The sequence below is a fragment of the Myxocyprinus asiaticus genome, chromosome 39, assembly GCF_019703515.2.
Source record: "Myxocyprinus asiaticus isolate MX2 ecotype Aquarium Trade chromosome 39, UBuf_Myxa_2, whole genome shotgun sequence".
Lineage (NCBI taxonomy): Eukaryota > Metazoa > Chordata > Actinopteri > Cypriniformes > Catostomidae > Myxocyprinus > Myxocyprinus asiaticus.
In genome coordinates, this window is record NC_059382.1 from 36,088,731 (window position 1) to 36,101,508 (window position 12,778).

The 12,778-nt window shown below is 37.6% G+C and overlaps 1 protein-coding gene across 2 annotated transcripts in view; it reads left to right on the forward strand.

Moving 5' to 3' along the window:
• dock10 (dedicator of cytokinesis 10) overlaps nucleotides 1–12,778 on the forward strand; it is a 194,761-nt gene that overhangs the window by 170,807 nt on the left and 11,176 nt on the right. For both annotated transcript variants that reach the window (XM_051679641.1, XM_051679640.1), the window contains 8 exons: nucleotides 856–1,038; nucleotides 1,230–1,340; nucleotides 1,554–1,769; nucleotides 2,168–2,225; nucleotides 3,529–3,627; nucleotides 5,350–5,456; nucleotides 5,535–5,657; nucleotides 5,745–5,858. In XM_051679641.1, the coding sequence (XP_051535601.1) occupies nucleotides 856–1,038; nucleotides 1,230–1,340; nucleotides 1,554–1,769; nucleotides 2,168–2,225; nucleotides 3,529–3,627; nucleotides 5,350–5,456; nucleotides 5,535–5,657; nucleotides 5,745–5,858 (1,011 nt within the window). The remainder of the gene's footprint in view (nucleotides 1–855; nucleotides 1,039–1,229; nucleotides 1,341–1,553; nucleotides 1,770–2,167; nucleotides 2,226–3,528; nucleotides 3,628–5,349; nucleotides 5,457–5,534; nucleotides 5,658–5,744; nucleotides 5,859–12,778) is intronic.

The window sequence follows — 12,778 nt, forward strand, 5'->3', positions numbered from 1 at the left end:
TACAAATGGAAGTGAATGTGGTCAATTTTTGAACATTAAAATACTCACCAAAAGTTTCAAAGCGGCTGTTCTGTGGATGGAAATGCCTTGCTGATGAGAGAGGTCAACAGAAAATGGCCAGACTAGTTTGAGCTGACTGAAAAGGCTACGGTAACTGTGATACCGTACGCTGTGGCTCCACCACCTGTTCAAAAGTCTGCATACCCTTAGTTCTTAATACTGTGTATTGCCCCCTTTAGCATCAATGACAGCGTGCAGTCTTTTGTAAGAGTTGTCTGTGAGGCCCCAAATTATTGCAGGTGGTATAGCTGCCCATTCGTCTTTGCAAAATGCCTCCAGGTCATGCAAAGTCTTTGGTCGTCTTGCATGAACCGCACGTTTGAGATCTCCCCAGAGTGGCTCGATGATATTAAGGTCAGGAGACTGTGATGGCCACTCCAGAACCTTTATATATATATATATATATATATATATATATATATATATATATATATATATATATATATATATATATATATATAATAGTGTAGCCTATCTGATAAATTAAATTAAAATGTATAAGATTAATGTTTTCGTAATGTACTTATGTAATGTAATTGAAGTTAGAAGGTCCCCTGTTTAATTAACAGCATTTGCTGGGAGAGAATTCCTTTCATATGTAAACAAAATTGACATTAGAACTGAAATATACCCAAAAGTATCTGAATCGAAACAAAATCGGAATTGAAGAGTTTGTGAATCGGAATCTAATTGAAATGGGAAATCTGTCAATCAATAGCCAGCGCTACATGTTTGCCACTGTAACAATCTGCAGATAGCTGAAATATGTCTTTATCACTTTTTCTTCCTCTGTAGTTCCCATCTGCGTTTTTCCAGGGTAAAGCAGATCTGTGTGGCAGTCTGTGTTGTGAGATTCTGAAGTGTTGTAATCATCGCTCAAGCTCCACACAGACTGAAGCCGCTGCGCTGCTCTACTTCCTCATGAGGAGGAACTTTGAGTTTACAAAGGGCAAGTCCATCGTCCGCTCACACCTGCAGGTTAGTGTTTTTGCTGTTTTATGTGTGTATTGTAGGGGATTTGTGCAGACATATGCAAATATGTGAAAATGTACTGCTTGTACTCCTAATGATTACATGAAATAGTTAATAGATTGCTGACTAGTTCTGGACTGTAGTGTAAGAAACAGGCAGAGAAATTAATTTGGATTCTTTCCTTTCCTCTCTTCCAGGTTATTAAAGCTGTAAGTCAGCTGATCGCAGATGCAGGTATCGGTGGCTCACGCTTCCAGCAATCTCTTGCCATTATCAACAACTTTGCCAATGGAGATGCACCACTTAAAGTGAGTTTTGTAGAAGTAAATTAGACTTTGGTAAACACCAGATACATCTTGAGGTGCCATATTTGATTGCATGCAAACCAGATTTGAAAGCTATGGTGAAGGGGAAGATTTTCAGTCAAAGAAGATAAAAACAGCTCAAATACATGACCATACCTCCATTTACCCAGCACTGCATCATTCCAAAAATGACTCACATGCTGTAATGAATTGCAGAACACAACATTCCCCACTGAGGTGAAGGACCTGACCAAGAGGATTCGCACTGTGCTTATGGCCACATCTCAAATGAAAGAACATGAAAAAGACCCAGAGATGTTGGTGGACCTGCAGTACAGCCTCGCCAACTCCTACGCCAGCACACCTGAGCTTAGACGCACCTGGCTGGAGAGCATGGCCAAGATCCACGTTAGGAATGGAGACTTATCTGAGGTAAAAATTTGATCATTTATAATAATTAAAGTTCAGTCATGAAAACTCTCAGAATGATTTAGCATGTTAATGTAGGTATGACATATTGATAGGATTTGGTCTTGGTGGACTAGACCTGTTATGCTGCTGCTGCTGCAGGTACTAAAACTTGCTACTGCTAGAACATACAGACCCCGTTTACATCTGGTATTAAGGTGCATTTCAGGTGATCCGATCGCAAGTGTTCAGTGCTAAATACAGGTGTAGATGGCTTCTAAAATATTTTGTGATAACTTCAGTGTGTCTCATATTTGATATACTGAAATGAACTAGTGCTTTAGATTTAAAAACAGACTTTGGGTACTTTCTGAATGTTAATTGAAAATTAATTTGAAAATTGTCTACAATGTCTGTTTCAGGCCGCCATGTGCTATAGCCACATCTCAGCCCTTATAGCAGAGTCATTGAAGAGGAGAGGTGAGCACCACCTCGTGGACATCAAGAATTTAAGCAATGTCTGCTAATTTCAAAATGTGGTAGATGTCATTAACTGTGTTCTCTCTGATCTGGCAGTAGCTGATTGTCTGGCTTTTGCATGTGCATGTGGTCTTGAGCATGTGTTTACATTAGGTGCATGACTGTAGTCCTGTATGTCCTTCTAAGTCTGAAATATAGGTGGGCGGTATGACCAAAAACTTATATCACGATATGAGTAATTTTCTATCACGGTAGCAGTATATATTATATCACAATATAGTTATTTTGAATTATGATAGCCATACCTTTGACTATGGCAAACTGGCCACTGAGACAGGAAGAGAGGTCTGACTGACAAGTATACATGTATCACATTTAGTATTGTACATGCATGCCTTTGCGAGGTTATTTGAGATAATTTATACCATGATAATATACCAACATGGAAACATTTATTTAAAGCTGAAGAATGTAACTTCTATGCCACTAACACCACCAAACGGAATTGCAAAAATAAACTTTGGTTTCAAAACAGTTTTCTGAATATGCCCGGGTCTGACGTTGGTCAAAAAAAGATAGTCCGAAAACAAAAACGCAATTGGTTGATTAACGTTGTTGGGGCAGGTCTAAGCGGATCGCTCAAAACAAACAGAGCAATTCTCAAAGGGTCACAGAAAGTGCTTACAGTTCTTGAGAAAATTAACCTATGAATGGCTTAATAATAGTTGTCTTTTAAGCTGGGATAGGAAAAAGTATTTTAACTTGGAAAAAGTTATGTGCTTCAGCTTTAAATAATGGCACAGTGCTCTCTGCAACAAGTGGGGGGAAATGTGTAGAGAATATAATGCAGAAAATAAGTATTAAAATTAATATTAATTAGTACAAACTATTTCACAGACACAACTGAAAAAACAAATCAGAATATAGCTCTGCTTGGGCAGATACAAATTGCTTGCTAAAACACTCGTTGTGTTAAACCAGTATTTTATAAACACAACTTTTGTTTACAGGCAGACTGATAAAAAAGGTCTGGTGTGCTTTTACATTCCGAAGTTACATCAAACCAGGCAATCAGATTAGTGCTTATTGGATTGAGAAAGTGTTTTTTTTGTTTTTTTTTTTTTCAGTTTTGTGAGTGCAAGTTCTGTAAAATATTGTCTAAAAATCCTTAACTAATTGCCACTAACAACTGGAAAATCATGGAAGTATCATGAAAAGTGGGAATGTTAAACCCTGGTCACACCGCCCAGCCCTAGTTTGAATGTAAACCTGTGTTAAACCTGATGCCACTCTGCAATCACAGGTTACTGGAAGCCTGAGAAGGGTCGGATCTCAAGTGTGAGCAAAGACGAAGCCTGTGTAATTAACTGTAGCCCCTTACTAACTCCCCAAGATGGAGAAAGTGAGTCTTCCTCCACCTACCACCTATCCTGACCTGCTGTATTTTCTTCCATTATAAGGAGCCTGTGTCTTATTCTGTTTGAACTAAAACACTGATCAGTATAGTGCTCCTTCTGTGCATCTTGGAGCAGTTAATTTACCTATGTAGTGAGGACATATCAAGTCAATTTTACTTGTATATCACTTTCCTCAATACACTGTTTCAAAGCAGATATACAGAACATTGTGCCTTAAAAAAACCCAGTGAGCAAATGTGGCAAGGACAAACCCTTAAGATGTTTAGGTAGAAGATCTTGTAACATATTATGTGAAGTACTTGTCATGTTTATTTACTAAGTTATGAAATATGTTAACAAGACAATTAAACATCATAATTCAGAACTTGCTGTTCTCAATAGGGGCAATTACTCTTACGTAAGGTATCTGGGGGCTTGAGTGGCCCCAAAAAGTATTTGAACACTTAGAAATGTTTGAATTTAATTACAAAGATATCAAAATATCAAACCAATATGCATCTGCACACTTCAATTTTTTGGACTGCTCTTGCAATTACTTTTAACCAACTAGTCCCAGGTTATTTTTAGTGGACGCATGAAGTCAGCTCCTCTTAAATTCATGCATGTGTCCTAGCAAAGTATTAGCAGAGTATTGTGTATTCATTTTGAACAGTATAAACACACACACACATATATACATTTATACATATATATGTGTGTGTTTGTGTGTGTGTGTGGGCAGGTTTATGTGGTTTACGAGGACTTTTTTTAGGTTACAAACTGGTAATTACAAGGGTATTATGCTAGAAATGTGGTTTATGAGGACATTTCTAGTGTCCCCATAATTCAAATCGTTTAAAAAACATACTAAATGATGTTTTACTGAAAATGTAAGAATTCAGACATTTGTTTGTGAGGGTTAGGTTTAGGGGTAGGGGTAGGGTTAGGGGACAGAATCTATAGTTCGTACAGTATAAAAATCCTTATGTCTCTGGAGAGTCCTCATAATGATAGCTGCACCAATATGTGTGTGTGTGTGTTCGATTTTGTTTAATGTGTATGTTGTTTTTTTATAATCGTCTTTTTGTGAAATACTTTTTTACTGTCTTTTTTTTTTTCTTTTTTTTTTTGCTACTTTCTTGAAAAGAATTGCCACTTGGTTTGATTCTTTGTTATCTAATTCAGTGACATTCATACATTTTAAATGTCCAAATGCTTTTAGAAAGGTACTGAGGTATACATTCAGTAAATGTGTATTGTTAAAGTCACAGTAGATTTCTGTTTAGGGTTGTTATATTTTCGCAGAGAGGTCTTCTTGAAGTTTTGTTATCTTGCAAGTTATTTGTCACCTTGTATGCAAAAAATAGTGTGGTGAACAATGCATGTGAGAACTGAAAGTGAAAGTGTCCACAATCACATTTTATTTAGCACTTCCTGTTTCCAGCACACTTGATGTTTTCATGATTTATGTAAAGACTGCACAAAGACAAAAATGTTTTATGCCATCTGTTGATAATTATGTGTAATTATGTACAGTGTTCATTAACTATTATTGGTACACAGATTAGTTGGAATGAAAGGAGTTATAGTGTTATGGATGGAAAGATATTTATGTGAATCATTATGGATGGATGATGGATGGATGGATGGTTGGATACATGGATGGATGGATGGGATTTAATATTCAGCTAATGAAATATGTCTTGTGTTCATGTATAAACCTACAGCATCATTCAGTATGGGATGGGCTGCCTTCATGAACATCTCTCCTAATGTTAAAGAAGAGGGAGCGATGAAAGAAGACGCTGGTACTCAAGACACTCCTTACACTGAGGTACAGTATCACTGTATTAACTTCAGAGTAACAACACACACTCTCAAACACACTGGATAATCTCTCTGCTGTGTGCAGGACACACTGGTGGAACAGTTGGAGATGTGTGTGGATTATCTGTGGAAGTCTGAGAGATACGAGCTCATTGCAGACATCAACAAACCTGTCATAGCAGTCTTTGAGAAGAGACGAGATTTCAAGGTACTTAAAACTGTTTGTTGTTGGACTACTCAAAAACACGAGGGAATATCTTTTTGACATCCATGTTTGTGTTTGTGTGTCATCTAGCGGCTATCCGAACTGTATTACGACATTCACCGCTCATACCTGAAGGTGACGGAGGTTGTGAACTCTGAGAAACGTCTGTTTGGTCGATACTATCGTGTGGCTTTCTATGGACAGGTGAGACACACATGCAGTCAAAACCTAATTTAAAAAGAAAACATACATTGTTTAAAAAAAAGGGACATTCCATGTTCAACACAAGTTGAGCTCGAGTGACAACATTTGTGACGTAATGTTGATTACTGTGGCAGGGTGAGCAAGAGACAGACACAGTGGGTGTGGTGTCAAGCCTCGGAGAGGCATTTATTGGAAATAGTAATAAACGAAAAAATGTCCATAAGGGTTAATAAAGTGTCCAAGGGGGAATAGTGTTCATAATAAAAGGGGGAATCTGGAATCCTCGCGGTGAACGGGGCTCCATGAAAGGGGCGGGGTAGCGACTCATTACGGCGTCCGGGGGTCCGGAGAACAGGTCCGGCAGAGCGTCCACTCATCCGATCCCTCCCAGCTCTGGTCCTGGGCGTGTGAGGATGCTAGTGTGTGCACACGTGGAGATTTGAAGCCGGCTCCCCATGATTTGCTCACCCTACCACAGTGCGGTAGGGTGAGCAAGAGACAGACACAGTGGGTGTGGCATCATTTATTGGAAACAGTAATAAATGAAAAAATGTCCATAAGGGTTAATAAAGTGTCCAAGGGGGAATAGTGTTCATAATAAAAGGGGGAATCTGGAATCCTCGCAGTGAACGGGGCTCCATGATTTGCTCACCCTACCACAGTGCGGTAGGGTGAGCAAGAGACAGACACAGTGGGTGTGGCATCATTTATTGGAAACAATAATAAACGAAAAAATTTCCAAAAGGGGTAATAAAGTGTCCAAGGGGGAATAGTGTTCATAATAAAAGGGGGAATCTGGCATCCTCGCGGTGAACGGGGCTCCGTGAAAGGGGCGGGGTAGAGTTCATAGGAAAGCCCAGGCACGGGCTGGGTCAGTCGGCCGCTCACTCTCCCCTCCAAAGTCCACGGCGCATGGGGAGGTGGCATCACTGGCGGCCTGTCTTCCCAGGCCCACGGCAAGCATGAGGGGAAGGCGGCCCGGCATCTAGCCCGTCGGCGGCAACGTGAGCAGTTCACCCCTGGCGACTCATTACAGCGTCCGGGGGTCTGAAAAACAGGTCCGGCAGCATGTCCACTCGTCCGATCCCTCCCAGCTCTGGTCCTGGCCGTGCGAGGATGCCAGTGTGTGCACACGTGGAGATTTGAAGCTGGCTCCCTGAGAAGAGGTGCGCACTGCGTTTTAAAGACAGCGGTGATAAAGCATTATCCCCATCAGGTGTGCTTCATTCACCGCTGACCAAACAAGGCTTATTAATTCTGCACCTCTTCTCGCTCTCCCGCCCAACTCCCGTTGTGAGCCTGGCTGAAGGGCGGCCCTAAGAGGCGGGGCGACGATGACAAGCCAGAGGGGTGGATTTGAGACAGTTTGTATTTTCATGCTTTTGCCTGGTCCACTGTACTTCTATTGTAAGCAGGGATTTAAAACAAAATGTTTTTCATTTCGGATCATGAGCCGGGGTTTTTTTTTTTTCTTTTTTTCCTTTTTTTCCTTTTTTTTTGCACTCTGGCTCCGCTGTTCAGCCGGTTCACCTGGTCTGGAAAAACAAGCTCAAAATAAGTGACAAAATAAGAAAAATTAATCAGCATAGAAATCAAAACAAGCAAAGTATATAGTAGCTTATAATGTATTTTCAATAAATGTATCCTTAATATTAAGCACTTCCTAAATATCTCCAAAAATAAGTACCCACAAAGAGCATTTGCACAGGACATGCTCTTCAGGAGCTAATAAAGTCCTGAATCAACTTTACACTGTTTTTATAAAGCAACATTGAGGTAAAACAGAAGGTTGCACACATTAATTTCTCTTGGATCTTTAGCTAAAATTAGCCATATGAAACTGAACTTTTTCACAAAGTAAGGCCTAAAAAAAAACTTGGGTCTGCTTCATAGTCAAAATCTGGCAGCATCAAATCTGTATTAATGTGTCATATCTAACAATAAGTCAAGCAGCCCTCTTCATTGCAAGTAAATTACTCACATATGCGACCAAATTTTGTGCTATGCAACTAAAATATGTCTGTTATTAGCCACTGGCTAATAAATGTTCCGATTTCACTCGCCAGTGATTGAGTTATGTAGTGGTGAAGAACATAAACACAGGTATCCTTTTACTGAATAAAAAGCTGGCGATTAAGATGTTAGATTCAGCCCCGTCTTTTACTGCATGTTGTGTCTCAAGAGTGTGCACTCTGAAGGAAATTTACCTTATTTGGCGGGTCTGGGTCTGGAGCTGTCGTGATTGTGCTGTCACCATCGCTTTAGCTGAGCCACGATATGCCATACATTTACATTGCATTTAACAATGTCAACAGGATACAGACCAGTAAAGCTTCTGTTAGATGTCTGTTAGAAGGTAAAAGTGCTGCAAAACTTGAGAGCTTGTAGATTTGAATTCGAGAACTTGTACAATAAATATTTGTACATGTAAGTCAATACACATTACACAAGAACAAATTTCCTTCAGGCTCATTCTGTGTATTTTGTGTCTAAAGACGAGATCCACACACACCATTTTCATTTCAAGTCTCTTTTAATATCCTTTCTGTTATTTATAGTCAGTTGGTGATCAAAAAGTAAAAAAAAAACAAAAAACAAAAAACATTAATTCTAATCATACACTGCACGGATAAGGGAAAAACCACCATACAACTTCTCTCTCACTGCGCTCATTCAACCTTAAACACTTGCACAGAACTGTTGCCAATTCTCTTAAAGAGACAGTACCATTTTAGTGCTTGTTATATATGTCAATGTAAACTCAGTACAAATTGTACAAGTGCATTTAAACAAATATGTAACAAAATGTAGTTAATTAGTGAGTACAATAAATGTGTAAATGAAATATTTAAAGGGACAATCATACAATGTAACATTTAAACACTTTAAATATGTAAGAATTTGACAAATATACTTTTGCAGCTCTTGCGGGGGGTTTTCAAAAACCTACTGTTTTTACATGGTACTTTTGATAAAGTAGCACTTAAATTATTATTTTTATAATACAATTATTAAATTATGGTTATACAATATGTGGAATTCTATTTTCATTATTAGGTTACAACCTTGTGAATTTTTGGCAAAAAATGTTAATTAAATTTTTAAACAGTAGCAACAGCTTGTATCATTATTACATTTCATGACATCATATATATTGATAGAATGGAAATTGGTACTTTAAAAAAAAGCTTAACTATATATGAATATTTTTAATATGTTTAGATGCCTCTTTCTTGGTTTGCTTAATATCTTTTTCAGTTTTCAGTTGCATTACACTTACATGTCGTCAAAAGTCTGGCGAGTAAAAACAAAAATGCACCAGCCAATGGCCATTCTTTCTCCAACTTGTCCGTTGAGGGTTGTGAAGACTTGGAAACAACTGAGAAATTAAATTTTTCCCTCTAATATTTTCCCTTGAATCTTTGGTTTCATGAAAAATGTTATCAGAACAAAATAATAACATTATTAATAAGGTACCAGCATAATTTTTTTCACTTTGGAACAACTGAAAGGGACTTTGTTAATAATAATAATAATAATTGTTCATTCTCGGTTTTCGTTCCTTGAACTGTTTCTAGTCCCTGATTAAACGTGCCTTAATGTAAACACAAATTTGACTTTGTTTAAAAAAAAAAAAAAAAAAAATGTTAAAAAATGTGGGAGGAGTCAACATTATGCCACAAATGCTGTCGTCAAAGATGAACTTGTATTGAACATTCCTTTAGAGATATTTCTACATGATCTGACCCTTAAATTACTTTCATTCAAGTATTAAATTATTTCTTTAACCAGTTAATTTGGATGTGAAATAGATGTGGAGAATTATTTAGGCAAACATTTTTACAGTGTATTTTGACTATAATGTACTGTATGTGTTTTATGCTTTATTAATAGTGGTCTTGTAAGGATTTTGGCACACTTTCACTCTCAGTAAATGTTTACTAAAGCAGAGCACCTTTCATAGTCACATTACAAACCCTGTTAGTTTACAGTGTCATGTCATAATGAGCATATAAAAAGGGGATTGGAACAACACAACTGAGGGAAATTAAATGAGCCATTCCTTCTTGACAAACTATAAGAGTTCACTCAACTAGTCAAGTTTTATTAATCCAAGAATTTGGATCATTCAAGGAACAAAAACAAGAGCATTTGCTCTGGATTCTGGATTTTACTTTACTAATACTTTTGAGTATATCAGGGGGTTTTTTGTTTTGTTTTTTAAACCCTTGCTGTGCTTTTCTTCCTTGTATGTTGTGTTTATCAGGCATTGGTAAGTTTTCTCATCTTTGCTTTGTTTTCAGTTGTTCTACTCTTCCCTTTTCAATGGTTTAACTTTCCTAATCTCTCCTCAAGCGCTTATAATATGTGTGACCTTTCATACATTGTTTCATATGATATGTACTGTACTTCTCCAGGACATAATCATTCTCCTCTGCAATTCCTGACATCTAATCCTGAGCGTATATATAAGTAGATGTATTACATGTCAGTGTGATAGCATTGGCACAACATTTACGGTACTGAGTGAGTGAGGTGAATATTTTCAGGTAAATGAAGCTGTATCTAAATGTGATGTTAACCTTCATAAAACTCATTGTGCTTTGTCGAACACATGCAGAGTGTTGCATTCACAGTTGTGTTGACTTTAAGGTTTGTTTCAAACCACATGCATAAGCAACACATAAGCGTATCGTGTTGCATTGTATTTATTTCTGTGCCCATTTTAACTGGTTACAATATTCACACTCACACACAGAAGTGTAGCTAGGTAATTACTTTTAAACTCTGTAACCTTAACTTATATGAAATGGGTATACCAGACTCTCAGACATTTGCTCTGATCAAGTACATTAACAAGATGCCAGGTGGAAATATAGAATGGAAATAAGGAGTTAAACCAATGTCTCTTTCAAGGCAGGTCGCTCCACTCGATGGCCATCTTTGTTCAGCAAATTCTCGAGTTAACTGACAAGCGATGTCTCTATCGAAAAGGTGATTGGCTCTTTTACCTGTTAGGTGGGACTTCCTTTTCTAAACCCACCATAATACACATTTCTATTTCTCAATCATTTTTGTATACGAATACACTACCATACAAAAGTTTGGGGTCACTTGACTGAAATGTTTCTCATGATCTTAAAAACCTTTTGATCAGAAGGCATATGATTAAATGTTTGAAATTTGTTTTGTAGACAAAAATATAAATGTGCCAACATATTAATTTATTTAATTACAAAACTAAAACTTTATAAAAAAAAATAAAAAAAAGTTTTTGAAATGGATGACTTGGACTGAATAATTAAGAAAAGCAGCCACTAAGTGCCCAGCATGTAGATGGGAACTCCTTCAATACTGTTTAAAAAGCATCCCAGGGTGATACCTCAAGAAGTTAGTTGAGAAAATGCCAAGAGTAAATTTCTGCAAAATCTAGGCAAAGTATGGCCACTCTGAAGATGCTAAAATATAACATAGTTTTCATTTATTTTGGATTTTTTTGGTCACAACATAATTCCTATAATTCCATTTCTATTATTCCATAGTTGTGATGACTTTACTATTATTCTAAAATGTGAAAAATAAAATAAAATAAAGAATGAGTAAGTGACCCTAAACTTTTGAATGGTAGTGTAAGTAGTCCATCTCAGCTAAACTGTCTCTGGTTAAAGTTATTAACCAGATTGCTCAGTGAGGAATAGGGTGGCTAGGATCACCGTTACAGCCACCCCACTGTGGTGGTGGACTGCCAATGACGGTGATGTGCACATAAGGGCATAAACTTATAAACTCTCTGGCCCTTTAAGAGTGTAAACGTCCACTGTGGTGATTAGCTAACATTGTTAGAAAATGAACAAGAAGCTCCACAACATTATTAAACAACATTTCAGTGTTTACACATAACGTAGACCCAATACATTGCATCCGAATACATTAAGCACAGCGCCACCTTAAATATAAAACAGTCATGACATTTAAAATATTCCTGAATGAAACTCCTTACTTATGGTTTTGTGTTGGGTTCAATAGAGTTTTTAACTGTTCCATCTTTAATAATGCTCATTCAATAACAGTACCTTTGCAAAACCTAAATCATGTATTGACTGGTTCACAAGCAGGCGAAAACATACAACCCACGCTGAAATGTTCTGAATACACAGATGTACAGTAATACAATCCACGGTGATGCTGGGTGCTTCAACAGGCCAATGCAGAGACACTGGTCTTCACAGATCTCACATCTTCCATGTTTGTTTACACACAGAACGGCATGTGTTTCTCCCAGTCAGATGCAGCAGCAGAATGAGATGCGTTTTTAAAACTTGCGCTTGTACCGCTCTTAAAACATGCCGCACATCACCGGAAAAGCATTGAATAGATCAAAGACGTCCATCTAGTGCATGTTTATAAAAGACCAACTATTAAAAATAGCACAGATGGGCACATGAAGGTGTCCTGTGTAAGTCCCCTTAAAAGTGTAGATGAATCTCCCATGACAGGCCCTCTCTACTCTTCACCTGTGTGACTGAGCACCAGTTGGCGGGGCCAGTGGTGCAATGACAAAAAATAGGCATTGATGTCTTGCTGAAGAGACAGTCATATGCAGATGTATTTGGTCCTTGTGACGTCACAATTTCCACAAATTCCAAATTAGCCGTTTCTAGTGGTTGGTTTAAATAAATGCTCTTTTTCTATTAAGGAGGAAGTTTTCAGTTCTGAGAATTACTCTATGTTTTTGTAGTACAATGACCTCTTATATGTCCTCATGTCATGACACCTTTAAATTAGGGTGTCACTTAATTTTTTATTTTATTTCCAAAACTATTATCAAACTACTTTCTTTTGAAATTTACATAATATCATACTGATTTCTGTTATTTTTTCTAATAGCATAGCTTTGGAGTGAAACAAACCAATACAAT